This window comes from Drosophila serrata, unplaced genomic scaffold, assembly GCF_035046125.1.
Source record: "Drosophila serrata isolate PLE 108 unplaced genomic scaffold, ASM3504612v1 contig_6, whole genome shotgun sequence".
NCBI lineage: Eukaryota > Metazoa > Arthropoda > Insecta > Diptera > Drosophilidae > Drosophila > Drosophila serrata.
This window is the reverse complement of record NW_028256904.1, coordinates 82,307-105,227: the sequence shown is the minus strand read 5'-3', so window position 1 is coordinate 105,227 and position 22,921 is coordinate 82,307. Positions and strand designations below refer to the sequence as shown.

Here is a 22,921-nt window from a genome sequence, read left to right as displayed (position 1 = left end):
TCAAACAAACATTGAAGTTTTCTTTAAGGTAACCACAAGTAAGTAAAATTAACAAACGGAAATGCGATTCAATAGTTTAATAATATTTATCATTCCGGTAGTTTTTTTAGATGATAATATTGAAATTACTGCAGGTTTTAGTTCCTAAAAATCAAACAAAACTAATTTAAAATGAATTATTTTGAATTAAATTAATGAATGAATTATTATACATATATATATATATATAATTATATAGACATTCTACGCCCATGTCTGATAAAATTATATATATTCTTGCTAGTGGATTTCCTCTATGTACATATCAATGTAGGCATTTCCGGGAATTCACCGGATTCTTGCTCTTCGCTTTTTGAACCTTTATACAAAATTCATTTGAAGCAGGGAAAACTTGGCAATTGCCAATTTTTAGCATTATAAGCCCTTTTCTTTTTTTATATCATTTGTCTATTTTCATAAGAATTTAAATCCATATATTTTCAAATTCTTTTAAATCATTTAATGCCTGGCTTTTGCCCATCCCGTAGCAATATAAGTCTTATCCATTTGTATTATTTTTTAATATCCTTTCTCTAATTTCATTAGAATTTAAATCCATATCTTTTCAAATTCTTTTAAAGCATTGAATGCTTGGCTTTTTTCCATATACAATTTCTATTTACATTAGAATTCAAATCCGCATCTATTTAAATTCTTTTGAAGCATTGAATGGCTTGCCTTTGCAAATCTTTAGCTTTCTAAGCCTTATCCTTTTTTTTATATCCTTTCTCTATTTTTATTAGGGCTTAAATCCGTATCTATTCAAAACTCTTTTGAAGCAGTGATTGCCTTCCTTCCAACTCAACCTCTATTCACAGAGGAGAATCTTTTCGAAGCCATTCCCGTGGTTTAATTACTAGGGATCCATCTGATCCACCTCCAGCACTGAGGCTAATTTTTCTGAGGGTCTTCGGGAAGTTACGGATCAGAAGCGAGAGACCACAACTCAGGACTGCACATCGCTCTATCGTGAAAACTCATCCCACCGGCAAAGGGATACTTTTAGGCACAGCTATCGTACATTTAACTCATGTTGCAGGAAGAGATCCTACCAAAATGAGCAATAGTTTTAAAGTCAACAGTATCAATATGAATCCCAGCAACAGCATTATCACTATCATCACCATCAACACAGCCCCCGAAATGTCTTTAAAGATAATGAATTTAACTTTAATTTAGCAAAATGGGAAAAGAGACAAGTAGGGGATAAATATTCCCATATATCGCGTTCCAAAAACTGATCCAGTAAGAAAATGTCCTTTCAAATATTTAAATTTGCAGTCGGGTTGAAGTTTGTAGGGTTACATAAGATCCACTTTTATTTTAACTTACTAATGAAGCAGAAGAAGTATTTAAAACATTTAAAAATGGTACTATTTCCTAGGTGTTGATATCAATGAGATGGTAAACGAAGAACTCTATCTTTTAAAATAAAATCCCAGGAAATGTTAGTATAGTTTTTCCTTCCGATGTTACCACGGGATGTGCCACCAATTTTCATAATTAATGGTGGTCCCGGGGTTGAACGTAATCCACCGGTGTGCCAAAAACTCTTTAACGTAGCAGTAGCAAGAAGAAAGCTAAGAAATAAATAAATAATAAGAATGGTCTAAAGATGCAATAAATTACACCTTAGGTCTAATAGTAGACTTCCTTCTGGTGGCGGCTTTAAATTTAAATGTTTAAGCTTACATTCAATACCAAACAATTAAAATAAATGTAAAATGTATTATGTTAATAATTTTAAGATAGAAAACAATTTAAATAAAAAACCGGTGAACCCCCGGGATTTCCGCCGTCCACGGGTACTTTGTGGGTGCGGAGCTCCCCGCCTGTGGCATGTTGCAACTTTAAATATTGGAAAATCTTTCCAAATGAGAGGTAACAATTATTATAGCAAGCAGATAATATATTATTTCTATTAATTTATAAGTCTGCGAGATCTTAACGCTAGTTCATCTGTCATATGAATTCTGCATTCGGATAAATTCTAACGACTTACGAATGTATATAAAATTGTTTTGACAATCTTAAGATATCCTTTTTCTCTTTTTATTAGGATTAAAATCCGCATCTATTTAAATTCTTTTGAAACATTGAATGCCTGGCTTTTGCCCATCCTTAGCTATTATTAATATTTATTATTTTTTAATATCCTTTCCCTATTATCAATAGGATTTAAATCCATATCTTTTCAAATTCTTTTAAAGCATTGAATGCCTGGCTTTTGCCAATATACAATTTCTATTTTTATTAGAATTTAAATCCGCATCTATTTAAATTCTTTTGAAGCATTGAATGGCTTGCATTATTATTTTTTAATATCTTTTTTATTAGGATTTGAACCCATATCTATTCAAAATTCTTTTGAAGCAGTGATTGCCTTCCTTTTGCCGAAGCCTTTAAAGGTGATAGCACAAACAAATCTTCAGGAGCAGCTGCAGCTCAATCTCTATTCACAGAGGAGAATCTTTTCGAAGCCTTTACCGTGCTTTAATTACTAGGGATCCTTTTGATCCAACTCCAGCACTGAGGCTAATTTTTCTGAGGGTCTTCGGGAAGTTACGGATCAGAAGCGAGAGACCACAACTCAGGACTGCACATCGCTCTATCGTGAAAACTCATCCCACTGGCAAAGGGATTCTTTAAGGCACAGCTCTCGTACATTTAACTCATGTTGCAGGAAGAGATCCTACCAAAATGAGCAATAGTTTTAAAGTCAACAGTATCAATATGAATTCCAGCAACATTATCACTATCATCACCATCAACACAGCCCCCGAAATGTCTTTAAGACTGATCCAGAGGAGGAATTTTATGCTTCCATTAAAGATAATGAATTATTCTAACTTAATAAAACTGAAGAAGTATTTAAAACATTTAAAAATGGTACTATTTCCTAGGTGTTGATATCAATCAGAAGGTAAATTCCAAATATGGTTTTCAACAAAAACCCAGACTGAAAATCCTCTGGACATTAAAATTGTTTATTGATTTGGGATTGGATGCACACAACGAAATACTTGTCTCGAAAATATAACAGAGTGCTTCAACATTTTCAAAGTCGCTAACGGAGAACACTAACTTCTTCAACAAAAATAAAATAAATATTTCCGATTAAATCAAGTCAGTCACACCCAGGAAATGGGCACATCGTCTTTTCTTTCAATGTTAATAATTTGAAGATAGAAAAGAATTTTTAGAAACAATCCGGTGAACCCCACGGAATTTCCGTCGTCGACGGGTAGCTTGTGACTGCGGAGCTCCCCGCCTGTGGCATGTTGCAACTTTGAATATTTCTATTAATATATAAGCCTGCGAGATCTGAACGCTAGTTCATCTATCTGTCATATGAATTCTGCATTCGGATAAATTTTAACGACTAACGAGTGTATCTATATAAAATTCTTTTGAAGCATTAAATGCCTGCTAAGCCTTATCCTTTTTCTATCTTCATTAGAATTTAAATCCGCATCTATTCAAATTCTTTTGAAGCATTGAATGGCTGACCTTTGTCAATATTAAGCGTTCTAAGCCTTTAAAGGTGATAGCACAAACAAATCTCAAGAGCAGCTTCAGTTTAATCTCTATTCACAGAGGAGAATCTTTTCGCAGTCTTTGACGGGTACTTATTGAAGGCAATGAAGGTAGAACGGGCTTCGCAACACCTTGCTTTATCGTGAAAACTCATCCCACCGGCAAAGGGATACTTTTAGGCACAGCTATCCTACATTTAACTCATGTTGCAGGAAGAGATCTTACCAAAATGAGCAATAGTTTTAAAGTCAACAGTATCAATATGAATTCCAGCAACATTATCACTATCATCACCATCAACACAGCCCCCGAAATGTCTTTAAGACTGATCCAGAGGAGGAATTTTATGCTTCTATTAAAGGTAATGAATTTCACTTTAATTTAGCAAATTGGAAAAAAACACATATATCGCGTTCCAAAAAATGGCAAATGATCCAGTGAGAAAATGTCCTTTAAAATATTTTAATGTGCAGTCGGGTTGAATTTTAAGGGTAACATAAGATCCACTTTTATTTTATCTTACTAATGAAGCAGAAGTATTTAAAACATTTAAAAATGGTACTATTTCCTAGGTGTTGATATCAATGAGAAGGTAAATTCCAAATATGGTTTTTAAAAAAAATCCATACTGAAAATCCTCTGGAAATTAAAATTGTTTATTGATTTGGGATTGGATGCACACAATGAAATACTTGTCTAGAAAATATAACAGAGTGCTTCAACATTTTCGATGTCACTGACGAAGAACACCATCTTTTAAAATCAAAATAAAATAAATAGTTCCCATAAAAATAAGTCACACCCAGGAAAAGGACATATCGTTTTTTCTTCCGCTTTTTTCGCGGGATATGCCACCATTTTTATATTTAATGGTGGTCTCCGAGGCTTTCGTGTTTGCCAGGATGAACGTAATGCACCGATGGGCCACGCAGCAGCATATAGCTAAAAAATAATTCTAAACAATAAGAATTTTTTTGAACAGATTCAATAAATTGCTCCTTAGGTCTAGTAGTAGACTTCATGCTGGTGGCAGCACTCAGGCATATTTAAATTTTCGGAATGTCGCAATGTTAATAATTTGAAGGTAAAGAGGAATTTGTACAAACAATCCGGTCAACCTCCTGGATTTGCGTCGTTCACGGGTACGTTGTGGCTGCGCAGCTCCTCGCCTGTGGCATGTTGCAACTTCGAACTTTTACTCCCAGAGGAGAATCTTTTCGAAGCTTTTGACGGGGGCTTAATAAAGGCAATGGAGGTAGAAGGGGCTTCACAACACCTTGCAAGAAGAGAATTTATCAAAACGAGCTAATAGATTCAAAGTCAACAGTATCAATATGAATCCCAGCAACAGCATTGTCATTATCATCACCATCAACTCAGCCCCCGAAATGCCTTTAATGCTTCCCTTAAAAATAATGAATTAAACTTTAATTGAGCAAACTTTTCCTAAATTTTAACTACTGAAAACCATTAAAACATTATTTTTAGGAAACAATATATCATATAAACTTCAAATAAATTGTATAATTCCTTTCTGCTTATTAAATAATTGTTACGGAACTTAAACAGATATACTACTTGTCAAGAAACCAAAATAAAAATGTATTTATTATTTTGACAAGTAGTATATTTGTTATATAATAAATTTATTTTTTTTTTAGACAATAGCCAAAATAAACTGCAGGTAACCGAGGGCCCCGTGCCGCCACGGGGTTTTGTGCCCCCTCCCGTTTTCGTGTGGCTTTGCCCACTTTGACGAATTTCTTTTATGCCACAACTTGGCGGAACACCTCGAAGAAGTAATCCATTATCCGCCAGGAAAACTACATTTATACATATTTATTTTTGGTGGTTACTACAAGAAACTGAAATAAGTGTGAGGAGTTGCTCCTAAACCATTTCCTGAATTTACAGCTCTTAAATACTTGGGTTATTGAAACAAATTGATATTTTATGATTCATTACATTGCATTTTAATTCAATAAATGTCTAGTACCGGCGTATTGGATCGGTATTGTCATTTTCTGGGATAGTCTTGTATTTTATCTCCGAATTCAGAAAACGAACGACACACTAAGAAGAACTCTGCTTTAAATACTTATTTAATTTATTCATAAAAAACGGTAGAATACTAATTTAATAAACAAAGTTTTAATATATAATCAATAAATTATTAAATATTAGGCAAAAATGAATTAATGCCAATGAAACTTAAACTGTATGCGATTTTTAATTTTATTTTAAATAAATAATAAATTAAACAAACAATTTCTGCCTTTATATAAGACTGCAGAATACTAATTTAATAAACAATGCTTTAATATATAATGAATAAATTATAAAATATTAGGCAAAAATTAATGAATACCAATGGAATTTGAACTGTATGCAATTTGGTAGCCGTTTTTTTTTTTTTAATAAATAATAAATTAAACAAGCAATTTCTGCCTTTTATATATTTGCTGTGCAATTAAAGTTGCCAAATTAGTCACATTCATCTTGTTAACAAATTCAAAATCAAATTGGATTTAAAAATAACAGTATTCGGATGTGTTCCCTATGTTGGTCACACTGAATCTATTTTCGAAAAATGACTGAATTAGAGCTGAGCAAATATCGATACCTGCGATTAATCGATGTTACATCCGCAATCGATAAGCTGATACCCTCACGTATTTTTCACATCCCTAATAATTTTTTGTTTCTTCTGTTGTTATTGTCAATTTTCGCGTCGCCATCCCGGGCCCGTGGAGGCGAATCTTTCAAGAAACGGAGTCATCGAACCACTGGATGTCCCCCTGCCCGCCTGCCCTGGCAGCAATCTTCGTATCCGGACGGATGAGCAGTTTTAGCCAAGTGCGTGTTTTCTCAACTCCACACCGAAAGGGATCGGCGAGTTTCCGATTTGGAACAGCAATTGGAGCCCCTGGCCATGAAGAAGGGCTCGGCGGGGTCCAAGAGACCCTATGCGGCCCACAACGGATCAGAGGGGGATCAGGCGAAGCGCAAGGAGCGGCAGCAGCAGCCAGTAAAGGCGGGGGAAGTGCTGCCTGCCAAGGAATGTGAGTACAAACCGACCGATACATGTGCTCATTCCCACACATACGCGAGTACACACTCACAGGATGTGCCAGTGTGTGATGTTACTTCATTTACTTTGATTTTAACAATGATAAAAATCAAATAAGCATGTTAAATTTAAAATTAACAATTAATGTTTGCCCAAGCTTTAATTATATTTCAACACAGTAAAGATTAAATGCTTAATTACTTATTAATATCTATTGAAATCAAGTATATAAGAGAATATATAGTTTATTTTATTTAAGAAATTATTACCTTTCCTCTCCCTTTTCAGCTGCAGTGAAGAAAGAGCCCGCCGTTAAGGCTGAGGCCGTTGTTAAGGATGAACCCATCAAGGCCACCGCCTCATCCATTCCGGCAATTGATAAACTGCGTCGCTTCTGCTTCATTGGCTCGACGGATGCTCCCGTTTATACCATTCCCACTCTGGACGTCATCGTGGAAAGCAGTTATGCCGCGCTGCAGGATCTCTGCGGCCAGGTGAGCGAGTCCGAGCTGGTGGAGTGCCTGGCAAGTGTCTTGGGCAGCGGACCGAATGCAGAGCATCTGCCGCGTGCGGACGAGCCGCTCCTTATTCTGGCCGTCTTCCTCAGCACGCACGGTGACTTTAAGCAGCGCAAAATTGTGCGCAATAAGTTTGCCGATCTTGTAGCTGATGAAAAAGAGCTGTTGCTGTTCGTCCAGCTGGTGAAGAGGCTGCAAAAGGTGCTGGACAGGAAGACACCCTTTAATCGCACCGTGCGCAAGGCGGTCCTCGGATGGTATGGCAAGCAATCTTTGGATAAACTGCTGCATTTGTGGTCTGTGGGGGACGCGGCCCGGTGGTCGATGCATCGCGATCTGCTGCATCGCTGTCACTTCCAGGACGAGGACTTTCGGCCGGAGATTATGGCTGCACTGAAGCTACTTTCCTCGTCACCCAGCGAGCTCTCAAAGTGGCCCAGCTTCCTGAGTCCCCTGGCCAGTTGTCGACCGATTATTGAGGGTGTAGTCAGGCTGCGACTTCTGCAGGATTCCCACGAAGCTCTGCCCATTGTGAAGAAGCTGGCGTTGAGCTGGGAACATGTCCCACTTCACCTGTTGAACGACCCCGGTCTCTCTAAGTTTCTGCTGCCACGGATGAGCTACGACCAGATCCTGGAGAGTTGGACACGCTTGTCGCGACGCCATCGCCACGTGCGTCCCCTTGAGGAGCAACTGAAGGACGAGAAGAGGCTGAAGGCGGGCAATGTGGTGCCGGTGCGACTGCTGCTGGAGGACATGCGAGTGAGGAAGCCCAAGAAGGTGGTGAGTTTGGGAAAAGTTACTTTATAAATCAAAGATTTGTTTAGTTAAATAATTAATTGATAATTAAGGGACAAATCCATGCGAGCGCCAGCTTTCTGCATAGCGTATATGAGAGATCCTTTGGCCTGAACAAGGCGCTGGGCCGCCGTTTGCACATCACCCTTAATCTGGAGCAGTGCTACATGGGCAGTAAGTGTGGCGTTACTTCCATCACTTTTTCCTATAATTGAATTTTTTCCCTAGAAAACCTCTCCGGTCACTGTCGGTCACTCAAATACGTGGATGCCTTGGTGGCCCTGGCCTTTGGCTATTTTCGCAGCGATCCCAAGGTTACGGTGCAGTTCTGGCACGATCGCAGTGGCCAGCTAAAGACGCTACCTTGGACCAAGGAGATGTCGTTGGGGGAGGCCACGGCCTGTTGCCAGAATCAGAAGGTAAGCAGTAGTCTTAAACTCTTTAGGCTGGTGTTTAATCGTTTGTTCGTCCGTTTACAGGTGCTAAAGATCAAGCAATCGCTGACAGACATCTTGGATCGGGCTCTGGAGGATGAGAAGAACACCTACGATGTGTTTCTGGTGCTTGTGCCGGGAGCAGGGCGCGGAAATCCGGGCAATAGCTCCAAGAAACTGGCAACCCTGCTAGACGAGTATCGCGAGAAGCGGAGCTCCAATGCCAAGTAAGTTTTAATTGCACTACCATTAATTTGATTTGATTGCAATTTCTGGGATTCCCCAGATTCATTATGGTGACTCTGCGACAGCACCATGGCTCCATGCGTTATGGCATGGAGCGCAACGAGAATCTGCTGGAGTTGTGCAGCCTGGACGAGCATACGCCGCGTCTGATCAACGCATTTGCTCGCAGAAAGTTCTACTAATCGTATTTGTTGAGGGACGATGGCCTCTTGTTCGTTGCCATCTGCCGTCTCACTCGCTTTCATAGACGCTAAGGTGCTAAGGTGCTCTCTTTCCCGCTCCCACAACCAAAACCCAGAACATTGCCCACCTCCTGCCATCCAAAGTCATCCCAGCTCGCTCTCCCGTTCAAATAGCTTTCATGTAACATAGAGATCCTTGGTGTATAATCGAGCCAAAAACCTTAATTAGCATTAACTAAAGAATCATACTAATTACTGGGTAATTAATTATGGCTAGTTAGATATTTTGAACAGGCTCGTTTTTGAATTCGTATTTTTTTACTCGATTTGGTGGATTTATATTTTTTGAAATCGAAACTGAATCAACTGAACTGAACTCAATCTAAATTCAATTTGGATTAAAAACAATCTCAAAAAGCAAAAAAGCAAAAGCAAGCAACAAAAAGCAAAAAAGATACAAAAAACCGAAGCAACAAAAACAAAAAAAAAAAAAGAAAAGAACAACAAACAAATTGCCTTACAAACAAAAAATGTTAGTAAAACTTTCATTTTAGTTGATGACTTTTTCAAAATCGAATCGAAACTGGAACTGAAACTGAAATACAAAACAAATTATGATGGCATTTAGATAAAGTTAAAGTTAAATGTGTAAACTAACGTAAAAACAAACAAAAAAAAAAACATATTGAATATTAATCGTAAACGTAATAAATAATAGTCCAAGGTCGCAAGCAATAATCACCAATCACGTAAAGCAAATCAAAAGTTATAGCCTCTGATCGGTCATATATAACTATCACGTTGTGTGCTCGATTAGAATCGAATTAAATTAGCTAAATAGTCTGAACGCGTACAAGGAAAACGAAGGAAAAGTATTTAGAATCCAAAAAGGAAATGGAAAAACTCCCAATGTGCCATACACACACACACACCCATAAACACACACAACCATACACACACACACACACTCACTCTCACTCGATCAGTATGTATTTATTAAGATTGTGAAACCGAAAACCATACAGAGAGAACAATAACGACGAGTAAAAACGCGCAACCAATTTGACTTGAGGAATTAGTTAAGTGAAATTATACTCAGATTAAAATTAAATTACATTTACACTTGTATAGAGGAATGCAAAAACTGATAACTGAAAAACCGGAAACCGGCAAACCGAAATAGGAAAAAAAAGTAAAATTTTACCTAACCGAAAATGAAAAAAATGATATGGGAGAAAAACGAAAAATAGAAAATATTTCTACGGGCATTTCTAACCAAAATGTTTCCAAAACACACGCGTCTGTGAAGTAAACCGTTGTGATCGCTTTAAATTTTTGATTTAAACAAATACAAAAAACAAAAAAATCGTAAATACAAAACTACAAAACTACATACAGAAATCAAGAACAGCAAACAGGAAGCTATAAGTTATTCTATATATAGTTTGTGAGCGTAACCGAAAAGTACCTATACCACAAAAGCAACAACTAAAAATTAAACAAATCAAAGTGAAAAAAGCAAACAAACGGCACACAAATCAAGCAAATAAAACAAAAAACAAAAATCTACATAAACTAACCCGCGCTGCCTGGAAGTAAATCAAGAATTAAGTTAGACCGAAGGATCAGGAAAGGCTGGAAGGAAGGAACTACGGACTACCGCAGAATAGCATATACTTTACACTAACCTCACCTTGATTTCAATTAATTGTTATTAATCTTAAGGCCCATTTGTAAATTCTCTTTGCAAGAGATTAGAAAACCATAAGCAGCCAGGATATATATAAATATCTCATTTTCCTAATTTAAAGAGGTCTGCCTCGTATTATTTCATTTACTAATTATTCCTAGCCTAAGTTTTCGAAGAAATAGATTAAGCAAGAAAAACTACTGTGGTCCGATTTGGAATATCCCTACGAATATGAATTTAACCATTCCAAATTGATTATAATTTTTATTTTATATACTCGATAATTTTTATGTTAAGATTGTAAAGTGTATTCCAAAAACAGAAACTCAAACCAAACCGTTGACCGTCAAGTTACAGAAAAAGTTGAAAGCAAGTTAAACAATAACAAAAAAAAAATAACAAAAAAATTTAATGCCAAGGAAACTCACACACATACATTTCAGTTAGGGAAAATTTAAATTTAAAACGAGCATAAGGAAAATTATTGTTGTTGATCAAATCAAATCAATTTAACCGAAACTATAAAGCTAAACTGAAATTGACTCGAAACAAAACGAAACGAAACGAATTGAATTAAATCCGTAGTAAAGCAGCAACAAGAAGCAAAACATCATGTGATATCTATTTCAAAAATAAATCAATTGACAAAAAAAAAAAAAACTAAAGAAAGGAAACCCTAACCATAAAGCCGATGCAGAAGCAAAATATAGTAAAATTAGCCTAAAGCCACGAAGCGTTCAGAAAAAGAAACAAACAGTGTTTTGAAGTTGAAAAACGATGATGATGAAGATGAAGATTTTGTATAATTTCCCGTTGGAAGAGTTACTTAAGAACCCGTACCACAGACCGACCCATTGAGTATTACGTACAAATTAAACACACACAACATCAGAATACATGGCTCGACTTTGACTCTCTATCTCGCTCTCTCTCTATTTATCACTTATCTCTATCCTTCTCACACACTCACTCTGTAGCCACTTCTCTGTCCTGTCGTAGAGTTAGTCGAAATTCGGATTGTACGCGCAGTCTCCAAAAAAACAAAAACAAAAAAAAAAAACGATCGAAAATCCTTGCTAACGTATTCCAGAAGGTTTTTTATAAGCATATACATATACGTATACATACTTCTTATACACTAATCTAGGCTAAAGTTCAATAAATTCTGAATGATTCGAACAGCACGATCAAATTGCATTTATTGGGTAATGAGAGTGGGGTTCTTAAATAATTTATGCTCCTTTCCCTCTTTATCTTTTTCCTTTCTGTCAACTATAAATTATTTTAATACGAATATTTCTTTTGAGTTTTTGAATATTTATTACTTTTTAAATTTATTAACATTAACGACTCTTCCCTGATAAAATATGAGAAGGATCCTGCTTTTCCTTTCCTTTTTGATTTAGATTAGGCCTTTCTTTGGTTCTGACATTGTGTAAGGTGAATCTTCATTTCCGTTTCCGTTGTGCTTCCACTTCCGTTTCCGTTTCTTGCTACGAACAGCAAGATCAAATTACATTTATATGGTAATGAGAGTGGAGGTCTTAAATAATCGATGATCCTTTTAACTAAAAATTATTTAACGATTATTCTTTAATCTTAAATTTTAAATATTTATTACATTTTAAATTTATTAACATTTTCAGCTTTTTCCTGATAAAATATGAGCAGGGTCCTGCTTTTTTTTTCCTTTTTGATTTAGATGAGGCCTTTCTTTGGTTCTGACATTATGTGAAGTGAATCTTCATTTCCGTTTCCGTTGTGCTGCCACTTCCGTTTCCGCTTTTTTGCTACGAACAGTACGATCAAATTGCATTAATTGGGTAATGATTGTGACGTTCTTAAATAAGCTATTATCCTTTTAAGTACAATTTATTTAAAAGACTATTCTTTTATCTTAATTTTTAAATATTTATTACATTTTAAATTTATTAACATTTACATTTACAGCTCTTTCCTAATAATATATGAGCAGGATCCTGCTTTTCATTTCCCTTTTTGATTTAGATGAGGCCTTTGGTTCTTTGGTTCTGATCTTGTGTAAAGTGAATCTTCATTTCCGTTTCCGTTGTGCTGCCACTTCCGTTTCCGTTTCCGCCGGCATGCCACTTTCCTACTTATTCTCTGTGACTATTCCCGCTGGCCCGCACACATAAAGCTGTTGACGTTCCCGCTCCTTCAGAGGCTTAAAGCCAAGCTCATCCACAGGGATTCCGTATTGTTTAAGCTTGCATTCGTAAGTCTCCAGCAGGTCATCATGGGCCTTGCGAGCCTTCGCCACCTCGTATCGCAGATCCAAAATAACCTTATTCTTTTCATCAACAATATTGCCCACGCGTTCGTCCAGGCACGTCAGTTTGTCGGCAAAGTTTGGAGCACAGGTGGCTATGGTCTCGTGCAGGACTATGCTGCGCTTCTCGTCCTCCCTCACCAGGGCGGCGATCTTTCTCTCCAAAAGGACATTCTTCAGGCCAGTCTTTTGCTGCAGCTCTACAATGACATCGTTGAAGCGTTCCTTGAGTCCCTCCCGTTCGGTGACCAGGGAATCGTTGCGCAGGATAAGTGTTTCCGCCTCCCAGGTGAGACCCTTGACCTTCTTCTCCAGCCGCGTATTGCGTATCTTGAGGCGACTTAACTGCTGCTTATCTCGTTCATAGAAGCCGAGCTTCCTGCGCAGCTCATTCAACTGAATATTGGCCGACTCCAGAGGCTCCTTGAGGCGCCGGTTCTCCGCCGCTGTGTCTGCAGCAATTCTATCGGATCGCTCCGCCTGCTTCCTTAGATGCTCCAGCTGCTCCTTCATGCTGCCAATCAGTGCCAGATTATTGATGGTGATGTCATTGTAATAGTTCTTCATGTCGTTAAAGGCCAGATCGTGATGATCCTGCAGGTCCTTGATCTGCTGGTTCTTGCGCTCCTCCACTTCGAACATCTGGGTGCCGTAGAATAGATCCAGCTTGGCCTTCTGTTCGATCATCTTCTCCTCGTGCAGCATCTCGTTGTCCTTCCGCTCACGCTCAAAGGTGATGCGCTGCTCCCTGGATCGAAAGCAGAAAGGATAATGATATATGTTCAAGGAAAATTAAGGTATACCCACAGTAGCTTCTCATTGAAATGGGCTTCCATTTGACGCATCTGCATCTCGGCCACCTCACTCCGCTCGCGGAGCATTCGCCGCAACTGGCGCTTATCCCGCTGCAGCTCAGCTTCCTGGATGGAATGATGCTCCTGAGCCAGCTTCAGTTGTGTCATCGCCTCCGCCCGCAGTTCACCCAATTTGTTGTGATTCTCGAACTGCAAGTGCTTCATCTGCTGCATCACATGTTTGGTATCAATGTCCGCCAGGTCCTGAGTGGCCTCAATCTCCTTGTCCTTTTGCTGCAGCTCAAAGCGGGTTTCATCTGCAAAGGGTCAGGAGTCATTTATGAAAGAAATCTCTTAGGAATGCTGTGGAAAGGACTTACCCAACTGCTGACGCGTGATCTCCCAAAAGGTTCGGATCTTGTCCCGCTCCAACTGGAAGTAATTGCGCTCCTCCCTCTCCCGATCCATTTCCGCTTTCAGCCGAAGGGCAAAGGCCTCCAGCTGGTCACGGGTCATGGCCGAGGTGTCCACGCCATCGATAAGAACTGGAAGTGTAAATAGAGGTTATAAATGTGATTAATTCCGCCTTAAAATCTACTTAAGTAAGTTATCCTATTCAAGTTAATTTCTAGCATTTTCTTTTTTAACTTAAGTTGACTTTGTTCATATTTTTGGCCAGCAAATGAGTGAGGGAGTGAAACTTGGGCCGCATTTTTGGGGTTTCCCCAGCTTTATGGCAATTTAATGAGAGCGGCACGCCTGGCTACCCCTTGGGGCAGTTCCGTTCCTGCCCCCCCTACATTGCACCCCTTTTCTTGGCCAACGCCCGCATATGTGGCCCGGCAGCAGACCGTGTTGTAATTGTTTTCTGTAATTGGCATCGTGGACCGGCTGGTGCCAGGAGCCAGGACTTGGACTAGCAGCAGGACTACGACTAGGACTTCAACTAGAAATTACACGGAGATAAAAAACTAGAAGGATACATTGGATTGGACTCCCAAAAAGACTTTAAATTTGAGTTTACGGTAACACTAATAGGTTTGATCGAAAGAATTAATCAACAATGAATAGGAAAAACATATGATCCTTAAAATTTGTCTTATATTGACTATGTATTTCTCACAGTGCCTGCATAGAAACAATTACGTGCGTTAGATGTCGTAGGAAAGAGCGAAAGGACGTGGGAATCAGGAGAAACTGCAGTGAGCTCACTCGTGGAAATTAAGTGGACAGTTTGCCGTCCTACCCAGTGGCCCCTTCCTGATTTTACCGCCCCCCCTCTGGCCTGGCCATAGGAATTGCATCGCCCAGGACCTCTTCCTCCTTTCCATCCGTGCGGACCCGCTTCTCTCCTCACGCAGATTATCGTTATTTACTAATTGTTTTGCTTGGCCTTTTTAAATTGCCCTGAATGACCAATGTCCACCCATTCCCAGCTCCCCTTTGGCACCCTGCTGCCATTAATGTTCCGAAAATGAATTGCCAGGCAGTGGTCCCCATACCCATTCTTGCTCGCTTGTCTCCTTTTCGGAGAGGCTTTAACAACTGGCCAAATTTAAGAGGAGTTTATGGGGAAAAATATGGAATATTTTGGGACAATTTACATTCACTAGCTCAAGGTTTATTTATTTATTGATTTTCAGGGAAAATTGTTTTAGTTTGCAAGGAAGTGTAGTTAAATTGTAAGTTAAGAAAATAGTATTTCTAGTTTGCAAAGTATTTTGATTAAGGATTTGAAAATATGTTGAAATAGGTAATATATTTTTACCTAGTTGAACTGTAATAATGGTGTAACATTTACAAAATTTGAAAATATGCGATAAACTACTTTAAAAATTTAATTATAAATAGGAGAGTACCATTTAGAATGTTATGCATTCAATATAAACATTTAAAAGCATTTATTTTTAATTTAAAAGTGATTATTAGTAACTTTTATTATACAATAACTACTCTATAAAATTCTTAAAATATATATACATATATTATAAAAAACTAATTTGAAATAGAATTACAAAAAGATTTTATATAAAATCGTAACTTACCTGGCATCTTTTTGCCCTTCTTGCCCTTTTTACCCTTTGGCGGCTGAAAGAAAAGGTGGATATTTTTTTAAATTACAACTTATTTTTTAAAATATTAGTATCTAAAGTTATGTGGATAATCCCCTGATAAAACACATTACCAACGAGAAGAATCTCGGTGTCAAACTTGTCAAATATTTGACCGCAGATGAGCCCGAGACGACTTCTTCTCCCTCAAGTGCCAGCAGAGAATGGAAGCCAAAGTTGCCCCAAAGAATTTCCACATTTGTCTATGCAAATTGAATTGGAGCTTTCTCAAGGGGGAGGATGGAGGGGGAAAATTCGAAGGGAAAATGTTTGGTCTGGTGTTTGTAACTGGCGCAATTGTCGTCTGCCTGCCGGGCAAAACTATTTTTCGCACTTTAAATCCTTTAACAGCGCTTAATTCGATTCTCTTCTCACTCTTTTCGGATGGCGCGCCAAGTGGGAACCGGTGGGGAACTGCCATCGTCGCTTTAAATAATGTGATGGCGCGGCTTTCAAAACAATTTCGCAACAGCTGTTGGCTGTTGGCTGCTGGCTTATTGCATATTTTATGACTGCAAATTATTCAAAAATTTTCGAAGCCGCCTGCGCCCGGCGACCGCGCTTTTTTTTTACCCATGTCCCTTCTCTCATGTCTGTCCAAAGGCGCAAAATATATACATAAATATATAAATAAATATGTAAAACAAAAACTAAGAAAAAAAATAATAAAATAACAAGGAAAAGCGTAACGAAACAATGGCAACTATATATGTATGGGGCAGGTCTATACATAAACAAATGATCGAAAATAGACAACAAACGAGGGCAAGGCGAGGCACTCCGAGGACTCCAGCTTGGCTGCCCCATAAATATACAGTGGAGATCCACTAAATGGGAGTTTTTCAAAGCGAAAGTAAAACTTTGATATGCTATAAAGTCATAGAAAATAAAACTCAAGGTCTTCTTAATACAAAATTATGATGAAGCTAACTTTGCTTAGCTAGCCATTAATCTCAATTTAAAATGCTTTTCTATGTTGGCTTAATATTTTAATAATGTTGATTTAATATTTAAAAAATTTAAGACTTTGACGATTTTTTTAGGATTATAATTAAATTATCTCTTACAAAATTAAAAAAAAAACTGTTAAATTTTGTAATATTCCAATGATTTTTTCTTCATTAATTAAGATTGTAATTCCAAATCGATATATATGACTTTTAGAATCCATTGGCTTAATATATCACCAAGAAAACATTTTTTTATATTTTCGATAATTTTTTAGGTAAATCAACGTTTTTCAAATATCAAAACTAAGCCAAAAATGGATTAATTTTAATTTGGAAAACTTTCCATGCTAGTTTTTAAAAGGTTAACAATTCTGTATACTTAGATTAAAAATTTAAGAAACTTAATTTTTGTTTGTAAAATGTTGAAAAAAATGTTGAACAAAATTTCAAAAAATTTGTTTTGCCTCCGGACATGGCTAGATTAACTCGGTATTTGATGCTGATCAAGAATATATATAGGGTTTATAGGGTCGGAAATGACTCCATCATTGCATTAATAGCTTGTGAGTAAAATTATGACAGAAGGAAATGGCTAGATCAACGCGGCTGTTAAAATGCATCCCCAAGCAGTAGTACAGTAATATGGAAACCGAATATATCTAACTTTAGCTCCACTGTACCCGCTATGCATACATTTACAGCGATGGCAGTATGCAATTGTGTTGTATATGCAGCAACAGCCTGGCTTGGCATGAAAAATTGAATGCAACTGAAGCTGAAAGGAGAACGGGAGCCGCACTCGCAGCCGGAAAACGGGAGCAAGAAGAAGAAGAAGCGGCAGGAGCAGAAGCAGTCAAAGTCAATGTGTCGTAAAAGGGGAAGAGGAAACGGAAGAGAGAAAGATGGCCCAAGCAGTGCACTGCTTGTTGATATGGCGGCTGCTGGCGCTGATTTAACAACTTATTACTCACCATTTTGGCGGCGTTTGTTCTCGCTGTTTCTTCTTATTTATGCTTTATTTAGAGACTTTCTAGGGTCAGGACCACTCCTCTTTGATTTTTCCCTGCAACTGAGCCGGTTCCTTGGCGTCCAAAACAAACGAAACAACAAACTTATCGATAAAGCAGTTGACAACGCGGTTGCCAGAGTTGCACGTGTGTGTGTGTGTAAGGGTGGAGTAATGCCAGGCAACCGCTTAAAGGTTAAACCGTTTTTTTTTTCCGCGTTCCTCGTTCAATTTTTTTCTGGTCCGAGACCGGAAAATCTGGGGGAAATGTATACAGTTATCACCCGGGCTACTGAGGGCAAAATATTTGAATACTGAAATCAATTTTAATCGATGCGGAAAAGTCGCTGATGTTTTATTTCTCACCGCAAGCTTTTCATTAAGAAAAACACATTCTTTGCATTTTTAATTTAATTGTAATACAATTTATAGTAGAAAAAACATTTTTCATACATATAAAGAGAAATAGTATTGTATTTATATAATATATTTGAAGGCTAACAAGTAAAAGTATGTTCATTTCCTTGCAGGGTATAGTAATTTTAGTCCAGGAGTTTGCAACGTATAAAGTAATCGTAAAATATCTATTTAAAATTTTTTAATATTTTATGTCTCATTTTGGGAATAAGATGCAATTACAATATTAATTCATTCAAAATAAAATAATACCTAATTTTCAAAAAAATGGGTTTGCATTATAAGTCTTAAAACATTTATAAAAATTTTCTTTTTCTAAATTATCCAAAAGAAAGATTCGCCTGCTGATGCTGATCAAGAAATATATGGTTTATAGGGTCGAAAATTATTCCTTCATGGCGTTGCAAGCTTCTGATTGAAAATATAATACCCTGTAAAGGAAATTAACATGAATACTTTTTGAGCTTAGTTAAGAAATGCAAGGGTATTTAACCTTCGGCTTCCGTTAGTTTGCGTTCTTTCTTGTTTCTCCTGAAATTATTCGGTGCATTTTTTCTTTGAATTTTACTCACAGTTATTGCCAGACACTCTTAGGGAAAGCGATTAATTCAATATGAGAAAATATATTAAAATAAATCAAAAAAAGGACGTATTTTTTATATTTAAAATTCTTTGTTGAAATTAATTGAGACCATAAAAACCCTGTGACCTTTAAATATGAAAAACCATTTTATTATGTTGAAAATATTACAAGGTTAACTTGTATAACTTTAACTTTAAATATAATTTAAGGTAAAACCTTAAAATACGTTATGGACTTTAGAAATTTGAATAATAAATTGTGCTTTAATATATTTAAAATTACTAAATAGTATGAAAAATTGAAAACAACAGTAGTTGTCGAATATTTCTTAGAGCAAAATTATATCTTATGTCTACTTATTACCATAATTATTTCTAAATTTATTTAGTATTGAGTACTTGAAGCGTTTTGTAACAGCAAAAATGGTTTAGACTTTTTAGTCGAAATTTAGTGATCTGTAAAATGATTTCCCTTTGAAAGGTGGTCTTAATTTCAGAAAGAGCCCGGTTAAAACCCAAAAAGCTGGTCCAGACTCTCAGTCTCTTATCACTTGTCTCCTGTCTACTGGCTTCCCCTTTTTGCCTCCTTGCACTTGGTCGTCCTTTGCATTTAGTTGTTCATTTGCCTGTTTGTTTGGCGGACTTTAAATGCCTGAAGCTATGGAGTTTCTGCTGCTGACTGGCTAATTTGATGATTAGAAATGCGATGAAATGCGCCACTGCAAGTACTCGAACAAGGAAGCTGCTGACAAGGAGAATGGATAAGGAATCCTGCTAAAATAAACAAAATAATAAGTTAGAAAACCCTAAGCAAGCTTAAAACCATACCTTTTTAATAGTTCTAATTATTTTAATTTAAATTTATAGTGAGAGTATATGTATAAAATCCTTAAAATTTATCTTTATGCAAGAACATTCGTAGACTATAATTACCATCTTGTATTTGTTGGCAGAACAAGAGGGGCAATTTCCCTTGTGATTTGTCAGCGGAAATGCATTCTGCACTTTGGTTATTTATCTGCGTCTGAGTCCTGCCCAGTCAGGACCTAATTTGATGGTCTCTTGAATTACGATACTTGTGAATTGAGATTTCCGCTCGTTTTGCCTTGAAAATCTCGCTCGAATTAACTTTATTAGTCAATGCCTGAGACTTTATTCCCAGGGGCTGTGGCACCTATGGCTGGCTGGGAAAAACTTCAACTGGGGCATTTTCTCGCCTTAATTAAATGTTCGGGAGGAATGAGGCAAGTGAAAATGGGAAATTCGGTGGTGGCATTGCGTTGTGTAAACAAAAGGAGGTGGACCATGGCCATATTGCTGACTTTCGGCGGCTCTCCGGTTAAATGCTTTAATTGAAATTAATAACCGCAGCCAGTTTTTGGCCAGTTGGTTGGAGAACCCCGTGGCTTTCGGTTGGAACAACATTTTGGGTCTCCGCCACAGACACCGAGAAATTCTCAATTGTTTTCATTAAAAGTCAATTTCTGATAGCGAAGATGCTGCGGCTGGTGCACAAGAAGAAAATGTGGTTGAGAAAATATTGTTGCTATTTTTGAATTGATCTCAAAAAGTTAACAACAAATTTGAAAAGTTATTAAAAGGTAATTGGTAAACCTGGTGGCTTGATTTTTTATTCTAATGATAAGGTAAACAAACTATTATCTTTGAATTTTGACTAAAATCTTTGGATAAACTATTTCATTATTTCAAAAACAAAATTTGTAATTGGTTTTATTTCATAATTTCTAATAAAGGTTTTAGAAATCTGTTTTACTTTCAAGAAATACTGATTTATAGAATATTTTAAATTATTTCTAAACAATTAAGAGCTACCAAATTTAATTTCCGTGTATCTTCAACCCTTTTTCAACGCCTTTTTCCTTTGGCCTGCATAATTTTTGTTTCATTTTATTCTGGCCAACGGCTGCGGTCGGTCATGGCCCATTGAATTGCGTAACGGCTGCCAAGGGTCGTCGGCGAAGGGGGGAAGGGGTTCTGGAAAATGTCTGGGAGGGGGGTAAGCCAAGGAAAATCACTGATTGAAAGTGAAAGTATTTAAAATATGATTAGAAAATTTGCTTATCGAGGTCTCGAGGTGTGTGTGCGGCTCTTTAAGGAAAATGTGTTTAAGGGGAAAGGCATTTGATTTTAAAGAGGTATTAAATACATGTATCATTTAATAAAAAATATAAATTATTAAATAGAATTATATTTACAATTAATATTTATAATATAAATATTTAAGATCTGAAATATAGAAAAAAATGTTGGAAAACCAGCAGTTTATTTTCCCAAAAAAATGATTGCTTAATAGTGATAAATGTCAACTTGGTTGATGCTGCAGCTGCAGACTAAATTGTGGTGTGTGGAAATTCGTAGAGTTTTCCAAAAGAGAAGGGGGGAGGAGGTTGGAAAAGCGAGGGTGGGGCCGGTGCAGTGCTCATTGCGGTGGCAAAAGTTATTTGCTGTGTTATTTTCACAACAACTTCCGCTCGGCGCAGAAACGGATATCCTGCGTTCTGAGTGAGAGATCCAGATATGAAAAGGGGCGGCAGCTGGGGGCTGGGGGCGGGGCATAGTTGGAAAATTATTGTTGGTGCAGCTGGTCGGACGCCTTGTCTTGTCTGTTGTTAGTTTTCCTCACCCCCCAACCCCACCTCACCCCTTCGCCATATGCAGATTTTGCTTTTACAACTCTCTTGGATTCAAACTTTGACTTGTGCCCCCCAAAAGGCCTCCTCTCCCACGACCCTGGCAATTTAAACTTTCTGATTAATTTTAATAAATATATTTTTGTCCTTTATTTGTAGAATTTGTTCGTTTACCATAATATATATAGTATATATATATTTATATATATCTGTTGATTTTGTATATATATGTTTTGGTTTATAATATAAGATATACTTTTAGTTTTATGCGTTTTATGCCGGTTTATAGTACTATTATATATATATAATATGCCTATATATAGAGCTGCTTCTCTTCTCTTTTCATTTCTGTGGGGATTATCGAGAGGACTTTTATTAAGCTTCAGTTTTTTTTTTGTTTTTTGGGTGAACATTCTGCAAATGAATTCGTACATCCATCCTACATATACATATTACATTTTATCGATATAGTATCGCTCTTTGTCGGCTATATACATCGTTTATTTTCAACTTGATGCGCCTTACTTATATACAATTCTTAGGCGTAGATTATTATTTCAAGTGCAACGAAGGGTAGAACTTATTTTGAGTACAATGTTACACACATTTTTTATTATTTATGACAACTTTCAGCCACAACAAACAAAACTATATACAAAGATTGAGGAAAGTAGGTGAAAATATTATATTTTTTAGAACGGTCAAAAAAAAAAAAAAAAGAAAGAAGGTATGTTTTTGCTATAACACTCCATTTATTTCATTCACTAATCTCTATAATATTCGTTCAGCATTTAGGTCTGCTAATAATGGCACATAACATTATTGTTTAATTGTGTGTGTTTGTGTTTTTACCTTTGATTTTTGATATAAGTACATGTACCATTTATAGATATATATATATATGTATATATGTCTGTGTATGTGTAGAGATATATATATATGTATATATCCTTCAAGCGACCGCTTAGCATATGAACAACCTTGAATGGAACCGAGTCCTATAAGCCTCAGATCCATCTGTATAACTATGTATAGTTTCTTCTCTGTGTCCTCGAGTATCTGTGTTAATAGTTTTTCCTTTTGGGTTTTTGTTTATATTTTCGTTTTATACAAATTTCCATTACGCACCGCCCCCAATTTGCTTGTTTTTTGCTTTATACATGAAACAAATACTATATTTATATACATATGCTTGTGTATGTTAGGGGGGAGAAGGGGATACTGCCTAGATTTGATTTTATTGTGGCCACATGCAACATGGGGCAGCACAGCACAAAGCGACCCTTAATTAAAATGCAACAAATGAACAAAACGAACAAAGGCGGCGTCTCCTGTCCTGTCCTGTCCTGTCCTGGACAACTGTTGCTCCGCCCCGAGATGGACTCGAATAAAATTTTCAATTAAATCAATTCGAGCATGTGGCCAGAGGGTCCCTTCTTCAAGTGTCCCGCCTTAGCCTCAAGTGTGCCACACACATGTGGATGGCTTGCAACCTGCAACCTGAAGCATTTGTAATTGAATTTCAGAGTCTACGACTGGAGTGGCCTGTTATCTCGTATTTGTTTAATTTTATTTCTCGCTCGGTCGCTTTGCCAGTCGTCAAATG

General features: G+C 37.1%; 2 protein-coding genes across 2 annotated transcripts; one reads left to right on the top strand and one right to left on the bottom strand.

Moving 5' to 3' along the window:
- The first annotated feature begins 6,207 nt into the window (after positions 1–6,207).
- On the top strand, positions 6,208–11,698 carry LOC110191965 (uncharacterized). The gene is made up of 6 exons (XM_020962983.2): positions 6,208–6,638; positions 6,935–7,947; positions 8,016–8,136; positions 8,191–8,381; positions 8,442–8,623; positions 8,683–11,698. The coding sequence occupies exons 1-6, from the start codon at positions 6,509–6,511 to the stop codon at positions 8,822–8,824; spliced, it is 1,779 nt and encodes a 592-aa protein (XP_020818642.2). The 5' UTR covers positions 6,208–6,508; the 3' UTR covers positions 8,825–11,698.
- Positions 11,699–12,404: 706 nt separating this feature from the next.
- Gas8 (Growth arrest specific protein 8) lies at positions 12,405–17,969 on the bottom strand. Its single transcript, XM_020942137.2, has 5 exons — positions 17,631–17,969; positions 15,644–15,686; positions 13,979–14,143; positions 13,612–13,915; positions 12,405–13,552 (listed from the first exon to the last, which is right to left on the bottom strand). Exons 1-5 carry the CDS (start codon positions 17,631–17,633, stop codon positions 12,628–12,630), a joined length of 1,440 nt encoding a protein of 479 aa, XP_020797796.1. The 5' UTR covers positions 17,634–17,969; the 3' UTR covers positions 12,405–12,627.
- Positions 17,970–22,921: the final 4,952 nt, after the last annotated feature.